The 13,500-nt window shown below is 41.1% G+C and overlaps 1 protein-coding gene across 3 annotated transcripts in view; it reads left to right on the top strand.

Annotated features, from left to right (window-relative positions):
* LOC131426535 (cytosolic purine 5'-nucleotidase) overlaps positions 1–13,500 on the top strand; it is a 66,529-nt gene extending 53,029 nt beyond the window's left edge. For 2 of the 3 annotated variants that reach the window (XM_058589348.1, XM_058589346.1), the window contains 5 exons: positions 6,335–6,622; positions 6,685–6,958; positions 11,075–11,776; positions 11,845–12,069; positions 12,129–13,500. In XM_058589348.1, coding sequence (XP_058445331.1) covers positions 6,335–6,622; positions 6,685–6,958; positions 11,075–11,776; positions 11,845–12,069; positions 12,129–12,368 — 1,729 coding nt within the window. In that variant the 3' untranslated portion in view covers positions 12,369–13,500. Of the gene's footprint in view, positions 1–440; positions 1,270–6,334; positions 6,623–6,684; positions 6,959–11,074; positions 11,777–11,844; positions 12,070–12,128 lie in introns of those variants that run through there. The other variant, XM_058589347.1, reaches the window with a different exon arrangement.

The raw sequence follows: 13,500 nt of genomic DNA, 5'->3' as shown, positions 1-13,500 counted from the left end.
TTTTGTTATGTTTATCTCGTTGCCAGAACTGCGATTTTACTCCCCGGGTGATTTTTGATCGTAGCAAACTAACTAAGGCAATCATGAGGCTGTGACGATAAAGAAACCGAATGGACATATTCAAAATAAATATTCTAACGGCTATTCTTCATCGCACATAGCCAAATTGATTAAACATGTCCTGAAGATTAGTTGTTCGATTGGTAGTTGACCTTCAACCGTTCCAAATCGTCATCTACGATGACGAATACATTGAGAAACGATTCGGCAACGATCCAAAGAAAATCTGTCAATTCTTGTTCCATGAAGTACCACCACTCGTCGGAACTTTTCAAAATACCTACAAGCAAAAAAAAACCGAACGGAATCTGTGGCAATGCGAGAAAATATTTCCAAACATCGAGTGAAGCACTTTTTGGAAGCAAAATATTCGCCTCAGTCTGCCACCGTCGGTGCCCGTGAGTGAATGTGCCAACAATCAACCAACCAACCAATCAAACCAGCGTGTGCACACAGAGAGGAACGGCGGTCACTGTCCTGTGTCGGAGAAGATGAGATGAATCACTGTCGGGTCGGGTAGTCGTCGTTGACAGATAAGCCATAAGCGATAAACGACGTGCTGCACATTGATCAAAATAAGTGCAGTAAGTAGTAAGGAACGATTGTGATTCTTTGCCAGTGCCATTGGAGCAGCCACCAGAGCGGTGTGACCTAGAATTTTCCCCGGGCCGTCCAAGTTCAAGGCCAGTCGGAGCCGGAGCAGCTGATTTGGGATGAATGGAAAGTGCTGCAAACTGTCTCATTCAGTAGTGTGAAAATTTGCTGCCGAAAGTATGTGTTTTGAGTTGAAAAACGTTTGGAAGTGATATCGACGGCGAACAAATTATTGCATAACAGTTTGCTTTGTTGTTTTGCTGTTTCGCTGAAAACCGAATGTGATAAAATCGATTTTCTAGAGCCGTCGAACAGTTCGGGAATTATGTGATAGAATAGAGCTGTGATAAAGCCGCCTGTGTGGATCCCGTGGAGATAGAAATATATTGTAGTGATGGCCAACGACAACTTCGACGCCGACGACCGGACGGTCGGACCCGACGGTCAGAAGACAAAATCCGATGAACGATTCCGCAGGAAAAGTGGTACCGGTGTTGTTACCGCGTTGCAAACCCGCACCGGATCGGTTTCGTTCTCCCATTGCCCGTCGGATTCATCGTGCTCCAGCTTCGAGGAAGACTGGTGCGTCTACGAGCTGCTTCCGGCACCGCGAGAGTAAGTTCTGGCGGCAACAGTCCCAAGTAGCAAATGTAACATGTTGAAAATTCAAGATGTTATACAATTGTTTTAGAATTGTTATTTATGTTAGATATGTCCAGAAAGATTTCAAAACACGGTACGGTAGTGTTACTGTATAATGCACAACACAGCAAACACAAGAAGTTACCAGAATAGTAATGTAAACTAACGTGATAAGTTGCACAATCAGTATCAAAATACAGGGCAGCAACTTAACGTGCCACTTGAGATGTTTTGTTTGGGATATCTCTACCTACCTACAAAAAAGGATTTAATTTGAAACCAAAAATAAAAACCTGTTTTAATCCACCTAGTGGTGTAATGATGCCTTTCTCATATCAATCATACTATCATATATAATACTGTGGTATTCTTCAAAATTATTTTTGTTCGATTCTTAAAAGTCGGATGCGAATAATATTCTGGAATTTTGTATGGGATCACGAGACCTTTCATTTGAATCTGAGTTTGTGAAAATCGGTTCAGCCATCTCCGAGAAAAGTTAATGCAAAAAACCTTACATACACACATACGCACACACACATACACACACACACATACACACACAGACATTTTGCGTACTCGACGAACTGAGTCGAATGGTATATGACACTCGGCCCTCCGGGCCTCGGTTCAAAAGTTTTCACAGTGATTGCATAACCTTTCTATATGAGAATGGCAAAAATAGAAAAAATAATGGTTTATAAAGCAGATTTTTGTTATTTGAGTCTAAGTTTGTAAAAATTGACTTAGCTGTTTCTGATCTAATGAAGAGTTGAGAGAGTTTTCGACTACTATTTCCGCTACTTCCGGAACCAGGAACGATGAACGATCCGGCATACTCAAAGTCAACGTATTTAGTCATAAACACACCTTACCGACCCAATTGCAGAATTGTGCGACGATTTGAATGTATTTAGCTTGATTTTTCCGTATCATGTATAAAAACACGCCCTTGAAAATGAAATTTTTATAAAGACTGTACCAGAAAGTATGGACGCACTTCGATTTCGCGATTCACAAGTGTTAGATATTCAAATTTTATTCGATATACTGATAATATAAGACTACAACAACAGAATATTATTCTCAACATTTGCTACTTAGCCATTGTAGACTAGCTTCTTGCAAACGTTCCTCATTAAATTCCGTACAGACTTCTTGGCGACAAGTTTTGACACTTTTTTCCAATCTTTTTCGAACTGTTGAATGGTTTCGGCTGCCGAGACATGTTTCCTAAGATGTGCCTTCGTTAATGCTCAAAATACCTCAATTGGTCGAAGATGTGGGCAATTTGATGGATTCATGTCTTTTGGGACGAAAGTGACATTTTTGGTAGTATTCCATTTCGAAACAAACTAATGAAAACGAATAAACAACTGCACAAGTAGCTAGAGAACAGTGTAAACAACAGGACACCATAAAAATTGACAGATTCTGAACCATTGCGAAATGGCAGCTGTTTTTGGTTGCGTCCATACTTTTTGGGACAGTCTTTTTTTCAAATTTTATCCCGTAACTCTCGAACCGGAAGTCAGATCCAGATGAAATATAATGGAACGCTGTGGAATTACAAGGCCTTTAATTTGAATCTAAGTTGAAAAGAATCAATTAAACGATTACTGAGAAAATCGAGTGCACTTTCTCTTCAACGTTTTCGCACGTTTTATCACGTTAGTCTCGAACCGAAAGTTTGATCCGGGTAAAAGTAAATAGCAAACAGTCCGAGACATCGATTGAAGGCGAAAAATTGAGTAAGAAAGCTATGATCTGACAAGCAATTTGTAGCTGCGGTAAGATTTCGAAACCCTTCATCACCACTGCTTCAATGAACAGCGAAATATACATCAAGGAGTGTTTACAAAACCGACTTCTACCCATGATTCGAAGCCACAAGGATCCTGTTGTCTTCTGGCCAGATTTTGCTTCTTGCCACTACTCGAAATAAACGGTAGAATAGTATACTACCAAAAATGTCACTTTCGTCCCAACAGACATGAATCCACCAAATTGCCCACAACTTCGACCAATTGAGGAATTTTGAGCATTAACGAAGGCACATCTTAGGAAACATGTCTCGGCAGCCGAAACCATTCAACAGCTCGAAAAAGATTGGAAAAAAGTGTCAAAACTTGTCGCCAAAAAGTCTGTACGGAATTTAATAAGAAACGCAAGAAGGAGCTAGTCTACAATGGCTATGTAGCAAAAATGTTGAAAAAAATATTCTGCTTAATACCGCTCGATAGGTCGCTACTCCAGGCAGTTTGGTGGATTTGTCTCTTTCGGTACAACATTCCAAAACATCTTTGGCGTAGTGACAAGATGCCAAATCAGGCTAGATTAGCTAGTGTCAAGACTGCATGGGAATGGTAAAAATCGTTTCTGTAAGTATTCATAACGGTTCATTTCCCTATTTGCCATTGAAGCATGTGTGTGATGAAGCTTCGGCTTGCTCGACCACAGCTGCATATTGCCTGCCAAACAAAATGTGTTTGGAAAACTTGGTCTTTTTCTTCTTCCTGAAATGCAGTCAATATACAAAGACGTTCCGGGAAACTGCTTGCAGTTTTCCAGCACATAAGTTTCATCATTCATTATCAAATATTCGCGATACAACTCGCGAGGCCCTGATTTTAGCAGTCACATTCTGTTTATTATTACAGTTCGGTATAGTTTGAACTACTTTGTACCTTGCCGGTACCTTTCCGGTGCTGTATTTTTGTTCCGCTTCCATCCTTCCTGACTGTTGTCAAAGGTGTGTTTTAGAAAATCGGCTTTTGAGACTGGGAATAGTTTCGAGATATCCGAAATCGAATTTTGTTTTGTCAATGCCAAATGTCCTAGAAGTGCATGAAATGTCGAGTTCTGGTGTAATATCGGGAAATTTTTTTTTGCCTAAAAAAATGTCGGAATAACACCAGATCTCGACGCTTCGTGCATTTCTAAGACAAAACAAGAAAACCGCATAGCTTTCAAAATTGGTATAAAAAACATTGCGCCAGTTCGGAAATCTGCGTGAAAAAACACAAAAACCACCTAAACAAAGACCTCACTGTATGTGGAGTATTCTGCCTCACAAGTAAGTGTGCATGACCTGACCTCAGTCGCTAGCGATGAAAATATTCGAAAAAATATGTTGAAGTGCGGAAGAGTGCGACAGAAAAATTTCCCCAGTATCCTCCCTCAATGGTATATGGTTGTTGCGTATGTAGTGAAAAATACTTATACGTTCTTATATGAATTTCTTTCAGAACACAAAAATTCCATGTAAATCACTTGTAACTTACGATCATCAACGGAACGCATGTTAAGGCCATCGTCCAAGTACCATGCGCGCGGGTGGTTTTAGGAAATATTCGATGAAAATTTTGAAAAATTTGTCAAAACCAAAAACATACAGACCTTTGAAATACTTTTATCTATCTACAGGGCGAAAATGGCTGGAAAATTCGGATGATTTTCCGAGTCTTATCAAAAATAGCACTGAAAAAATGAGCTTTTCTTGTAATCTTTCACAATAATTTGAAAAAATAATTCGATGGAATGAAATTTTTTTTTTAAACCAAGGATCACATTCGGACACATTTTTGGAAAACCTTTTCACACTTTTCATGGAAAATCAACGAATTTCATATAACCGATTTCGTGGAAACTTTTGAAAATCGTGGATTTTTTATGAAAAGCGTGAAAAGGTTTTCCAAAAATGTGTCCGAATGTAATCTTTGTATCCATCATAAGATTTATTTGAAAAAAAAGGTCTGTATGTTTCTGGTTTTGGCAAATTTTTCAAAATTTCCATCGAAAATTTCCCAAATTCACCCGCGCGCATGATTCTTGGACGATGGCCTTAATATTATAAAAAAAAATGTTCAATGCTGTAACGGCCTAGTGAAAACTGGACACGAATTCATCTGCACGTAATAAAATTTGGCGCATCTCAGCAAGCTCTGAACATAGTAAGTTGGGTCTAATGAACAAGACAGTAGTCAGCCACGGCCGTAAAGTGTTAAGAGGTCGATCTTCTGTGCTCGATGAGAGGGCATGTTGGATGGTCCGTTGTGAAAGATGTTCGAAGTGAGAAAGGAAAAAAGTAGAAGAAAATATTGTGTAAACTAATTTGCAGAGTAATTTCTACGTGAAAGTGCAAAAGATCCCAGACTTCCCATGCGATATAATTGGCATTGTGATCTAGCCAATTCCCAAAGTAAAAGTAACTAATGAGAATCGAATCAGAAATGAAAACCTGTTGGCTTTCTACCAAATCGTTTTAAAAATCACCTAATGGGTAAATAACTGTCATAACACGATTTATGCTTCTCTCTGCCTCTTCCTGGGCAAAGGTGTTTGACGCCTACTTCATCACATGCAGCAACATTGTAAACGTCTGACTTGACGGGTCCCCCGGCATAGCCTACTTTGCACGGTTGCAACAGGGTGAAACCATATCACCATCTTTCACATCTAAATGATTCGATCATCCGCTTTATTGACGGTGTGTGTGTGCGTGTTTGAGGGAATAAATGCTTGGTAAGGACAAATATTCGTTCTATCATTTGGTCCCAGCTGCGATTTTGATTGGTTTGATTGAATTTTATACCCGGAACGATTTTCCAATCAAAGGCTCTGCATTCCCACGCTGCCCTATATAACATCATGGATGGATGGATGGAATTGATGTAGACACAACAACACTCTCACATTTCATCAAAAGGATTCCAGAGAAACGTCTGAACAGAGGCAATAAATTTGTAATCCGGATATTCGAAAGCGAAAAATGACACGAACAAAAGAGAACCTATCGTGGCCAGACGCACCGTGTTTACTGGAACGTTTAATCTTCATTACTTCAGGGCAACTCAACTTATTTCTTGATATATATTATAGACGTTTATGTAAGCAGGAAACTGTTAATGAGCACTGTTTTTGAAAAGGTCATCCTTTCCTTTAAACGGTTCAATTTCATTACGTCAATTGCTGCCTACATCCGTGTTTAAATCGTTAATTATTCGCTTCTAACAAGTATCGATTTTCTCACCCACAGAATCTTCGTCAACCGCTCGTTGCACCTGGAAAATATCAAGTTCTATGGATTCGACATGGACTACACCATCGCCGAGTACAAATCGCCCCAATACGAACAGCTCGGGTTCCATCTGATCAAAGAACGGCTGGTCAACCTGGGCTATCCGGTGGAAATTCTCCAGTTCGAGTACGATCCGTCCTTTCCGGTGCGGGGCCTGTGGTTCGACTCACTGTACGGCAACCTGCTGAAGGTCGATAGCTACGGGAACATTCTGGTGTGCGTCCATGGCTTCGAGTTCTTGAAACAGTAGGTTCCTTGGCCGAAGTGTCGAAAGCATACACATGCTAAACTGTCTTAATTTCTTTCAGTTCCCAGGTGTACGAGCTGTACCCGAACAAATTTCTTCAGCTGGACGAAAGCCGCGTTTACGTGCTGAATACGTTGTTCAACCTGCCGGAAACTTATCTGCTCGCTTGCATGGTGGACTTTTTCACCAATTCGCTGCAGTACGCGGAACAGGTGGACAAAACCGGCGTGAAGTACGGCGAGCTGTTCATGTCGTTCAAATCGATCTTCCAGGATGTACGGGGTGCGGTCGATTGGGTCCATCTGTATGGGGATCTGAAGAAGAAAACACTGGAGGTAGGTTGATGCTGAGGGCTTTGCCTTTCGTTTGTAGAAACCATAAGCCAAACCGTTGACAAGTTGATCAAGTACCCAAGTAACCACGAAGCATTATAACTTTACATTATTTCAGCCTTCGAAATTCGCGTGAAATTCGATTTAATGCAGCGGAGTTACACATGTTTTTACAATGCTATTATAATGCTGAAAAGGGCGATTATTAGACTTTTATAGGATTACTAGCTGAATTACCCGGCGTAGCTCGAAAATGTTTTCTGAAAAATACTCCGTTCATGTTCAGATTGCGAGTGATCAGTGTCCCATCTCAGATCTCAAAATAATTTCATGGTATTCTCGACAAATTGGGTCAGTTTTATATTTGAACCCATTTTGTTAGAAACATTTAAGACACTTTTCTCTCTATAAATACTTCTTAGTTATCTCCGAGTTTCATATGTTTTTCAGAAAATTCGACATAACAGCGACAGATTTTTGAGTATTAACACATGAGCTGGTTCAAAATTAACTTTATTCTTCGACGTAATCTCCACAATCAAGAGTAACGCAATCATTCAAGCGCCGCTCTAACATTTCTATACCACTTTTGTAGAACGATTTAACTTTTGTCTCGAAAAAAGGGCCTCACTTTCAGCGATAACCTTTTCATTCGTGTGAAATTTCTTATCGGCGAGCATTTTTTTTTTTCAAGTCTATGAACAGCCAGTAGTCGCTGGGAGTAAAATCTGGCGAATACGGTGAATGTAGGAGCAATTCGAATTTCGATTCATTTATTTTCTTTGCCATACGCGGTCGTTTCTTTGCAATGTCAGCCTTCAAACGCCCCAATAACGCTATATAATATTCACTTCTAATGGTATTTCATTTCTCAAGATAGTCGATAATTATTACACAAATGTGCAGTAAAACTTCATTCAATTCAATTGAAACTGAATGTGGAACACATTGACGATCTCTCCACTGCAGTAAACTTCACTCTCCGACACAGACAATGTTTGCTGACGGCCCGAACGAGCACCATTCAGTTCATCACTCGTTTCGAGGCTCAGTTTAATTACCGTCAGTTGATCTCTTGAAGTAACAAAACAATCTCTTTCAATAGTGTGAGAGCAGCCTTCAAATGAGGTTCATGTAAACATTCGAATTGGTTCAAGATAATAGATGAAAGACTAATCAGATAGCTGAAATGTCAATCACAGAATATACATAAATTAATTGTTTCCTCCTTAAGTTTTCATTTTTATTACTTTACTCCATTTATAATTCTATTCGTTCGAATCTGCTTACTACCAAGAGCGAAGACACTGAGGCAGCTATACAACTTGGCACTTGAAACTGAGTAAGCAAAACTTCAAATGACTAGGTACGATTATTCAACTGACGATGCATTCTGGGAGCTTCACTTGAAAATGACAGCAAAAGTCAAATGAATTAGTAGGGATACGCTGACGGTCAGCGGCCATAAATTTCATTTTCATCTTATATTATTCGATTGAAAATGAAATTTTACCGCACTGATTACACCACGCCCATCCCAAAATACCGAGACGAAGACCTTTCCAGTCAATTGTTGCGCTTTCGATTGTCGATTGTTGCGCTTTGGACGAGGTTCACCAGTTGCTTTCCATTCAGATGACGATCATTTGAATTCCGGAGTGAAGTGATGAATCCATGTTTCATCCATTGTCACATATCGACGCTAAAATTCTGGTTTGTTACTTTCAAACATGGTCAAACACTGCTCAGAATCATCAACTCGTTTTTTTTGTTGGTCAACAGTGAGCAAACGCGTCACCCACTTTAAATAAAGCTTGCTTCATTTAGAATTGGAAGAAACTTTTGCTTATATTGTGGCGCTACTGGTAGACGGATTTGGAAGTTCTTGGCGCCCACGTTTCGGGAATTTTGTCAGCTTCACGTATGATTTTTGACATTCCGCAAATCGACTGTACTTTGTAAACAATCAATATGGAAGCCGAAAGAAGGGAAAAAATTGTGCACAGTTATTTGGAAAATCCATTGTGGTCTGCATCTTGGCTAGCTAAACAGCTGAAATTGCCCAGAAATACCGTATGGCGCGTTTTCAAACGGTATAAGGAAACATTGACGACGATTCGGAAGCCTCAAGCCAATCGTCGGAGTGGAACTGTCGACCGGAAACTGCGTGGTAAGATTTTGAAGACGATTAAGAGAAATCCTAATCCTAATTATAGTAGCGTGAGGAGAACTCGACTCCGGGAAGGAATCAAGTCGTATCGAGCTAGCAAAAAGCCAAATCGGACCATAAAACAGAATAGTGTGGTCAAAATTCGTGCTCGGAAACTATATGACTAGGTGCTGACCAAGTTCGACGGGTGTCTTCTGATGCATGATGAAATTTTTGTCACGGCTGACTTCGGGCAAATCCCAGGTCAAAAATTTTACTTGACAATGGCTAGGGGGGAAGTTGCAGCCAAATTTAAATTTGTTTTTGCTGACAATTTGCAAGAAAATTTATGATTTGGCAGGGCATTTGCAGCTGTGGCAAAAAAAACGAAAGTTTTCGTTACAAATAAGACAATGACATCGGAACTGTACCAAAAACTCTAAAAACGAATTTTGCCGTTCATTCGATCCCACGACCATCCCGTAATATTTTGGCCAGATGTGGCAAGCTGTCATTACAGCAAAGTCGTTCAAGAATGATATGCAGAGAAAGGGGTGAAATTTAAGTTATTCCTTCACGAATTTTCGAATATTTGATCGAATGCTCTTCATCAAGTTCCGGACAAGTGTTGCATTGCATTTTTTGGACGCTTGAGCCCATTATTTTTTAACTCCTGCATGTTCCCAGCTGCCTTACCAGTCTTCTTGAAGACCCTCTCCCCGATTGCCCAGTAATGTTCGATGGGTCGAAGCTGAGGGTAATTTGGTGGATTGATATTTCTCTCAACGAAATTTATACCCTTTTCCGCAAGCCAATTGAGAGTTGTTTTGGCGTAGTGAGCCGACGCTAAATCCGGCCAAAATAGTGGAGGTGTACTATGCTTTTTATATAAAGGCAGCAATCTCTTCTGGAGACACTCAGATCGATAGATTTCTGCATTTATAGTTCCGGTAGTGTAAAAAATTGGTTAACACGGGAACCACAGGAACATATTGCTTGCCATACCGGTACCTTTCGACCCAATTCCTCCACTTGAATCGACCTGTCCGCATCGCTCACACCCTCCCCAGCTGTTTTATTTTTGGGTTGGAAGAACCGGGTTTTGTGCCTCTTCCTGGTAGCTCATTCAAAGAATAGTGTTCCCCAAATTTATTAATGATGGTTTAAACACTGGCATGATGAATTCCAAACCGCATCGCCAATTTTCGCGTAGTAATACTCTACTCACTTGGCCATGTGTCCAGAACCTTAATTTTAACTTCCTTTTCAATACGCGACATTTTGAAAACGCAGAATTTCAACCGCACAAACAAGTAAACAAACGAAAACTGACAGCCAAACGCACAGCATTCTGTGATCCGAGCGTAAACAACTATCACAAATACATGCGTACAACACAAATGTATGTGGATAACTTATTTTCGATACACTCCTTAGAGCTTTCTCATAGTCAAATGCTAATGCAATATAAAGCCAACACTTTGTTTTGATATCGATGTGCGTTGTCAGCTAACTCACGCAACTTCACTTTTCGATCATTCAAAACAATTTTGTGGATTTTTTTCTGGTGTAACCGCCTCATTTTTACGTCCGCTGCGCTCTGCATCATCAGAATATCACGACGTCAATCTCGCGGTTCTGTCTCTGACATCATTACTCACTACTTAGGTTTTTTTACATTTCGTCTTCGACTCACCCGTGCATTAGCAGTTTATGTTAATGCGTCACTGCGTGACTTAGTTTTGTTCTTCCGGGACTTCGTTGAAGACATGCTGCTTGGGTGCAAAAAAGTGTTAATAGTTATATTGCACCATTAGGTGGCGTTAGTAGTTCAACATAAACTGCCATTGTACCGATGAGTCGAAGACGATACGTAGAAAGGTTATAAAATCTACTTGTTTTCAATACGATTGTTCTCATTAGTTACAGTGTGATTGTTTCTGATAACCAACGTCTCCCATCCATTGCAGAATCTCGACGAGTACGTCAAAAAGGATGAACGACTGCCGATGGTACTGTCGCACATCCGCGAGTCCGGAGCGAAAATATTTCTGCTCACCAACAGTGACTACAACTTCACCAACCGCATCATGACGTTCCTGTTTGACTTTCCGCACGGAGCCAAACCGGAGGATCCGCACCGGGACTGGAAGACCTACTTCGACACGATCGTAGTGGATGCCCGGAAACCGTTGTTCTTCGGTGAAGGCACCATCCTCCGCCAGGTGGACTCAACGACGGGAGCGCTACGGGTTGGAACCCACATGGGCCCGTTGCAGGCCAATCAGGTCTACTCGGGTGGTTCGTGCGATGTCTTCACGAAGCTGATCGGCGCCAAGGGTAAGGACGTGCTGTACGTCGGAGATCACATTTTCGGAGATATTCTGAAGAGCAAGAAAATCCGCGGCTGGCGAACATTCCTGATCATACCGGAGCTGGTTCAGGAACTGCACGTGTGGACCGACAAGTGCCAGCTGTTTGCCGAGTTGCAGCGGTTGGATGTGAAGCTGGGAGATTTGTATAAGAACCTTGATTCTAGTGCCAAAGAGAAACCGGACATTTCGTCGGTGCGAACGGCGATCCGCGATGTGACGCACAAGATGGATCTGGCCTACGGAATGATGGGATCGTTGTTCCGGTCCGGTTCCCGCCAGACGTTCTTCTCCGGTCAAGTGAGTGACGATTGGTTGTGTGGTGGTGTCGTGAATTGGGAGTAATTGTTTTCGGTTTTTCGCCGTAGGTTGTCCGGTATGCAGATCTGTACGCGGCCACAATCATGAATCTAATGTACTATCCGTTTTCGTACATGTTCCGAGCGCCGGCAATGTTGTTACCCCACGAATCAACCGTGGCTCACGAGCAGCGATTCACGCTGGAAGCGCCGATGATTCAACGAACCCGTTCTCGCAATCCCGGTACGCCGAATGCCGAACTGCCGGTGGCGGAAACTGTCGCGGAAGTAAGTGTAAGTATCTTTCGTCCCCTTCCAAGTGGACAATGCCTAAATTAATTTCACACACACAGGCCATCATCGAGAAGGAAACGGTCGGCCTACTGAACGTGATCGGTAGCAATGTTTCGGTGCCGCATACTCGCCCGGAGACACCCCGTTCGGTGACGCACACCCACGATGAGGACTATTCGGATGAGGACAGCGATGATCAGAAGCGGGAAGCAAGAGCAGCGGCCAGTGCTGCCAACAACCGCACCGGCACCGTCGTAGTAGAAAGTGTTACCACCAACGGTGACGAGCAGCAGAAATGAATCCTCCTGGTTGTTGAACCGTGTGTGTTCGGTGGTAAGAGTTTAGTAGTTTTGGATTGATTGATTGATTAGATCACTGCATTTCTGGGTGGTATTTATTGACAACTTTTGTACCGGTTTGTAAAGAGATTTTAGTTTTTTGTGCTTTGTCCGCGAAGCAATCTGAGGGTGGAAACTAGTCGAGTGCGTTTTTAAATTGGATTTGGAAGCGATTGTTTTAATCTTCCAAAATAATGAACTAATCAATTTTCAACTTGTCGATTACAGTTTACCGTTCGATTTTCCCGATAGCTTTTTTCGAACGAATTTATCCGGAGTTTAGGATAGGAGCGATCTGCGCGCGTGGAATAACAATAATTATTTAGGAAAACAAACCCGATTTGTCGATTACTGTTCTACGCTAAAACTAATGCCTCTAATAATCTATAGCAATAATTCAATTTGTCCTTCCTGTTCAAAAAAAAAAAAAAAAATCTGCGCATATCAAGTCTTGACTGACTGTTCGAAATTAGACAGCATTGTGATTGAGTAAATACTCGATGAGGGAACCGCAGAGGCTCAATTTGAATTTCAGCTAGAAGTCGTCCGTAATAAGCCAATTTCTGTAGATTTTAATTTAGGCCATAAGCTTGACGTTCCCCGATGTTTTTTTTTATTCGAAAGGACCCTCAGGTCTAGTCTCTTGCAACTGGTTGAACCAAAACTTCCAGAAGAAGGCGGAACCATTCGTCAATTATTCGGGTAATCGACTAGGAAAAAGTGAGAACAAAAACACGGGATATGCAAACAATAATTACGCAGGGATAATAGATTGAAACACGGAGTCAGTTCCAACTCGGATTTTTGTAGATTTTTCCTCGTGGTAAGTGAATTCCTAGGCATTGTAACCCATAAGCATTACGTAGGATTGAGCTGAGCATTATTTATTAGCACTAGTAAGCAGCACACATATGGAACAAAACTAACAAAGTTAAGTGTTGAGAATTGCCTTTATGAAATTTGAAAAAAACATTGAATAAAACAAATAATAATAATAATAATGAATTGAGAGTAGCTTGGAGGAAAATGCGTACAATTGCATCAGTGATCACACAACAATACAATTAAGCAGTATCATACTGTTATAGGAAAA

The sequence above is a fragment of the Malaya genurostris genome, chromosome 1, assembly GCF_030247185.1.
Source record: "Malaya genurostris strain Urasoe2022 chromosome 1, Malgen_1.1, whole genome shotgun sequence".
NCBI classification, from domain to species: Eukaryota; Metazoa; Arthropoda; class Insecta; order Diptera; family Culicidae; genus Malaya; species Malaya genurostris.
The sequence above is the reverse complement of the archived record's forward strand: the minus strand, read 5'-3'. Positions and strand labels throughout refer to the sequence as shown.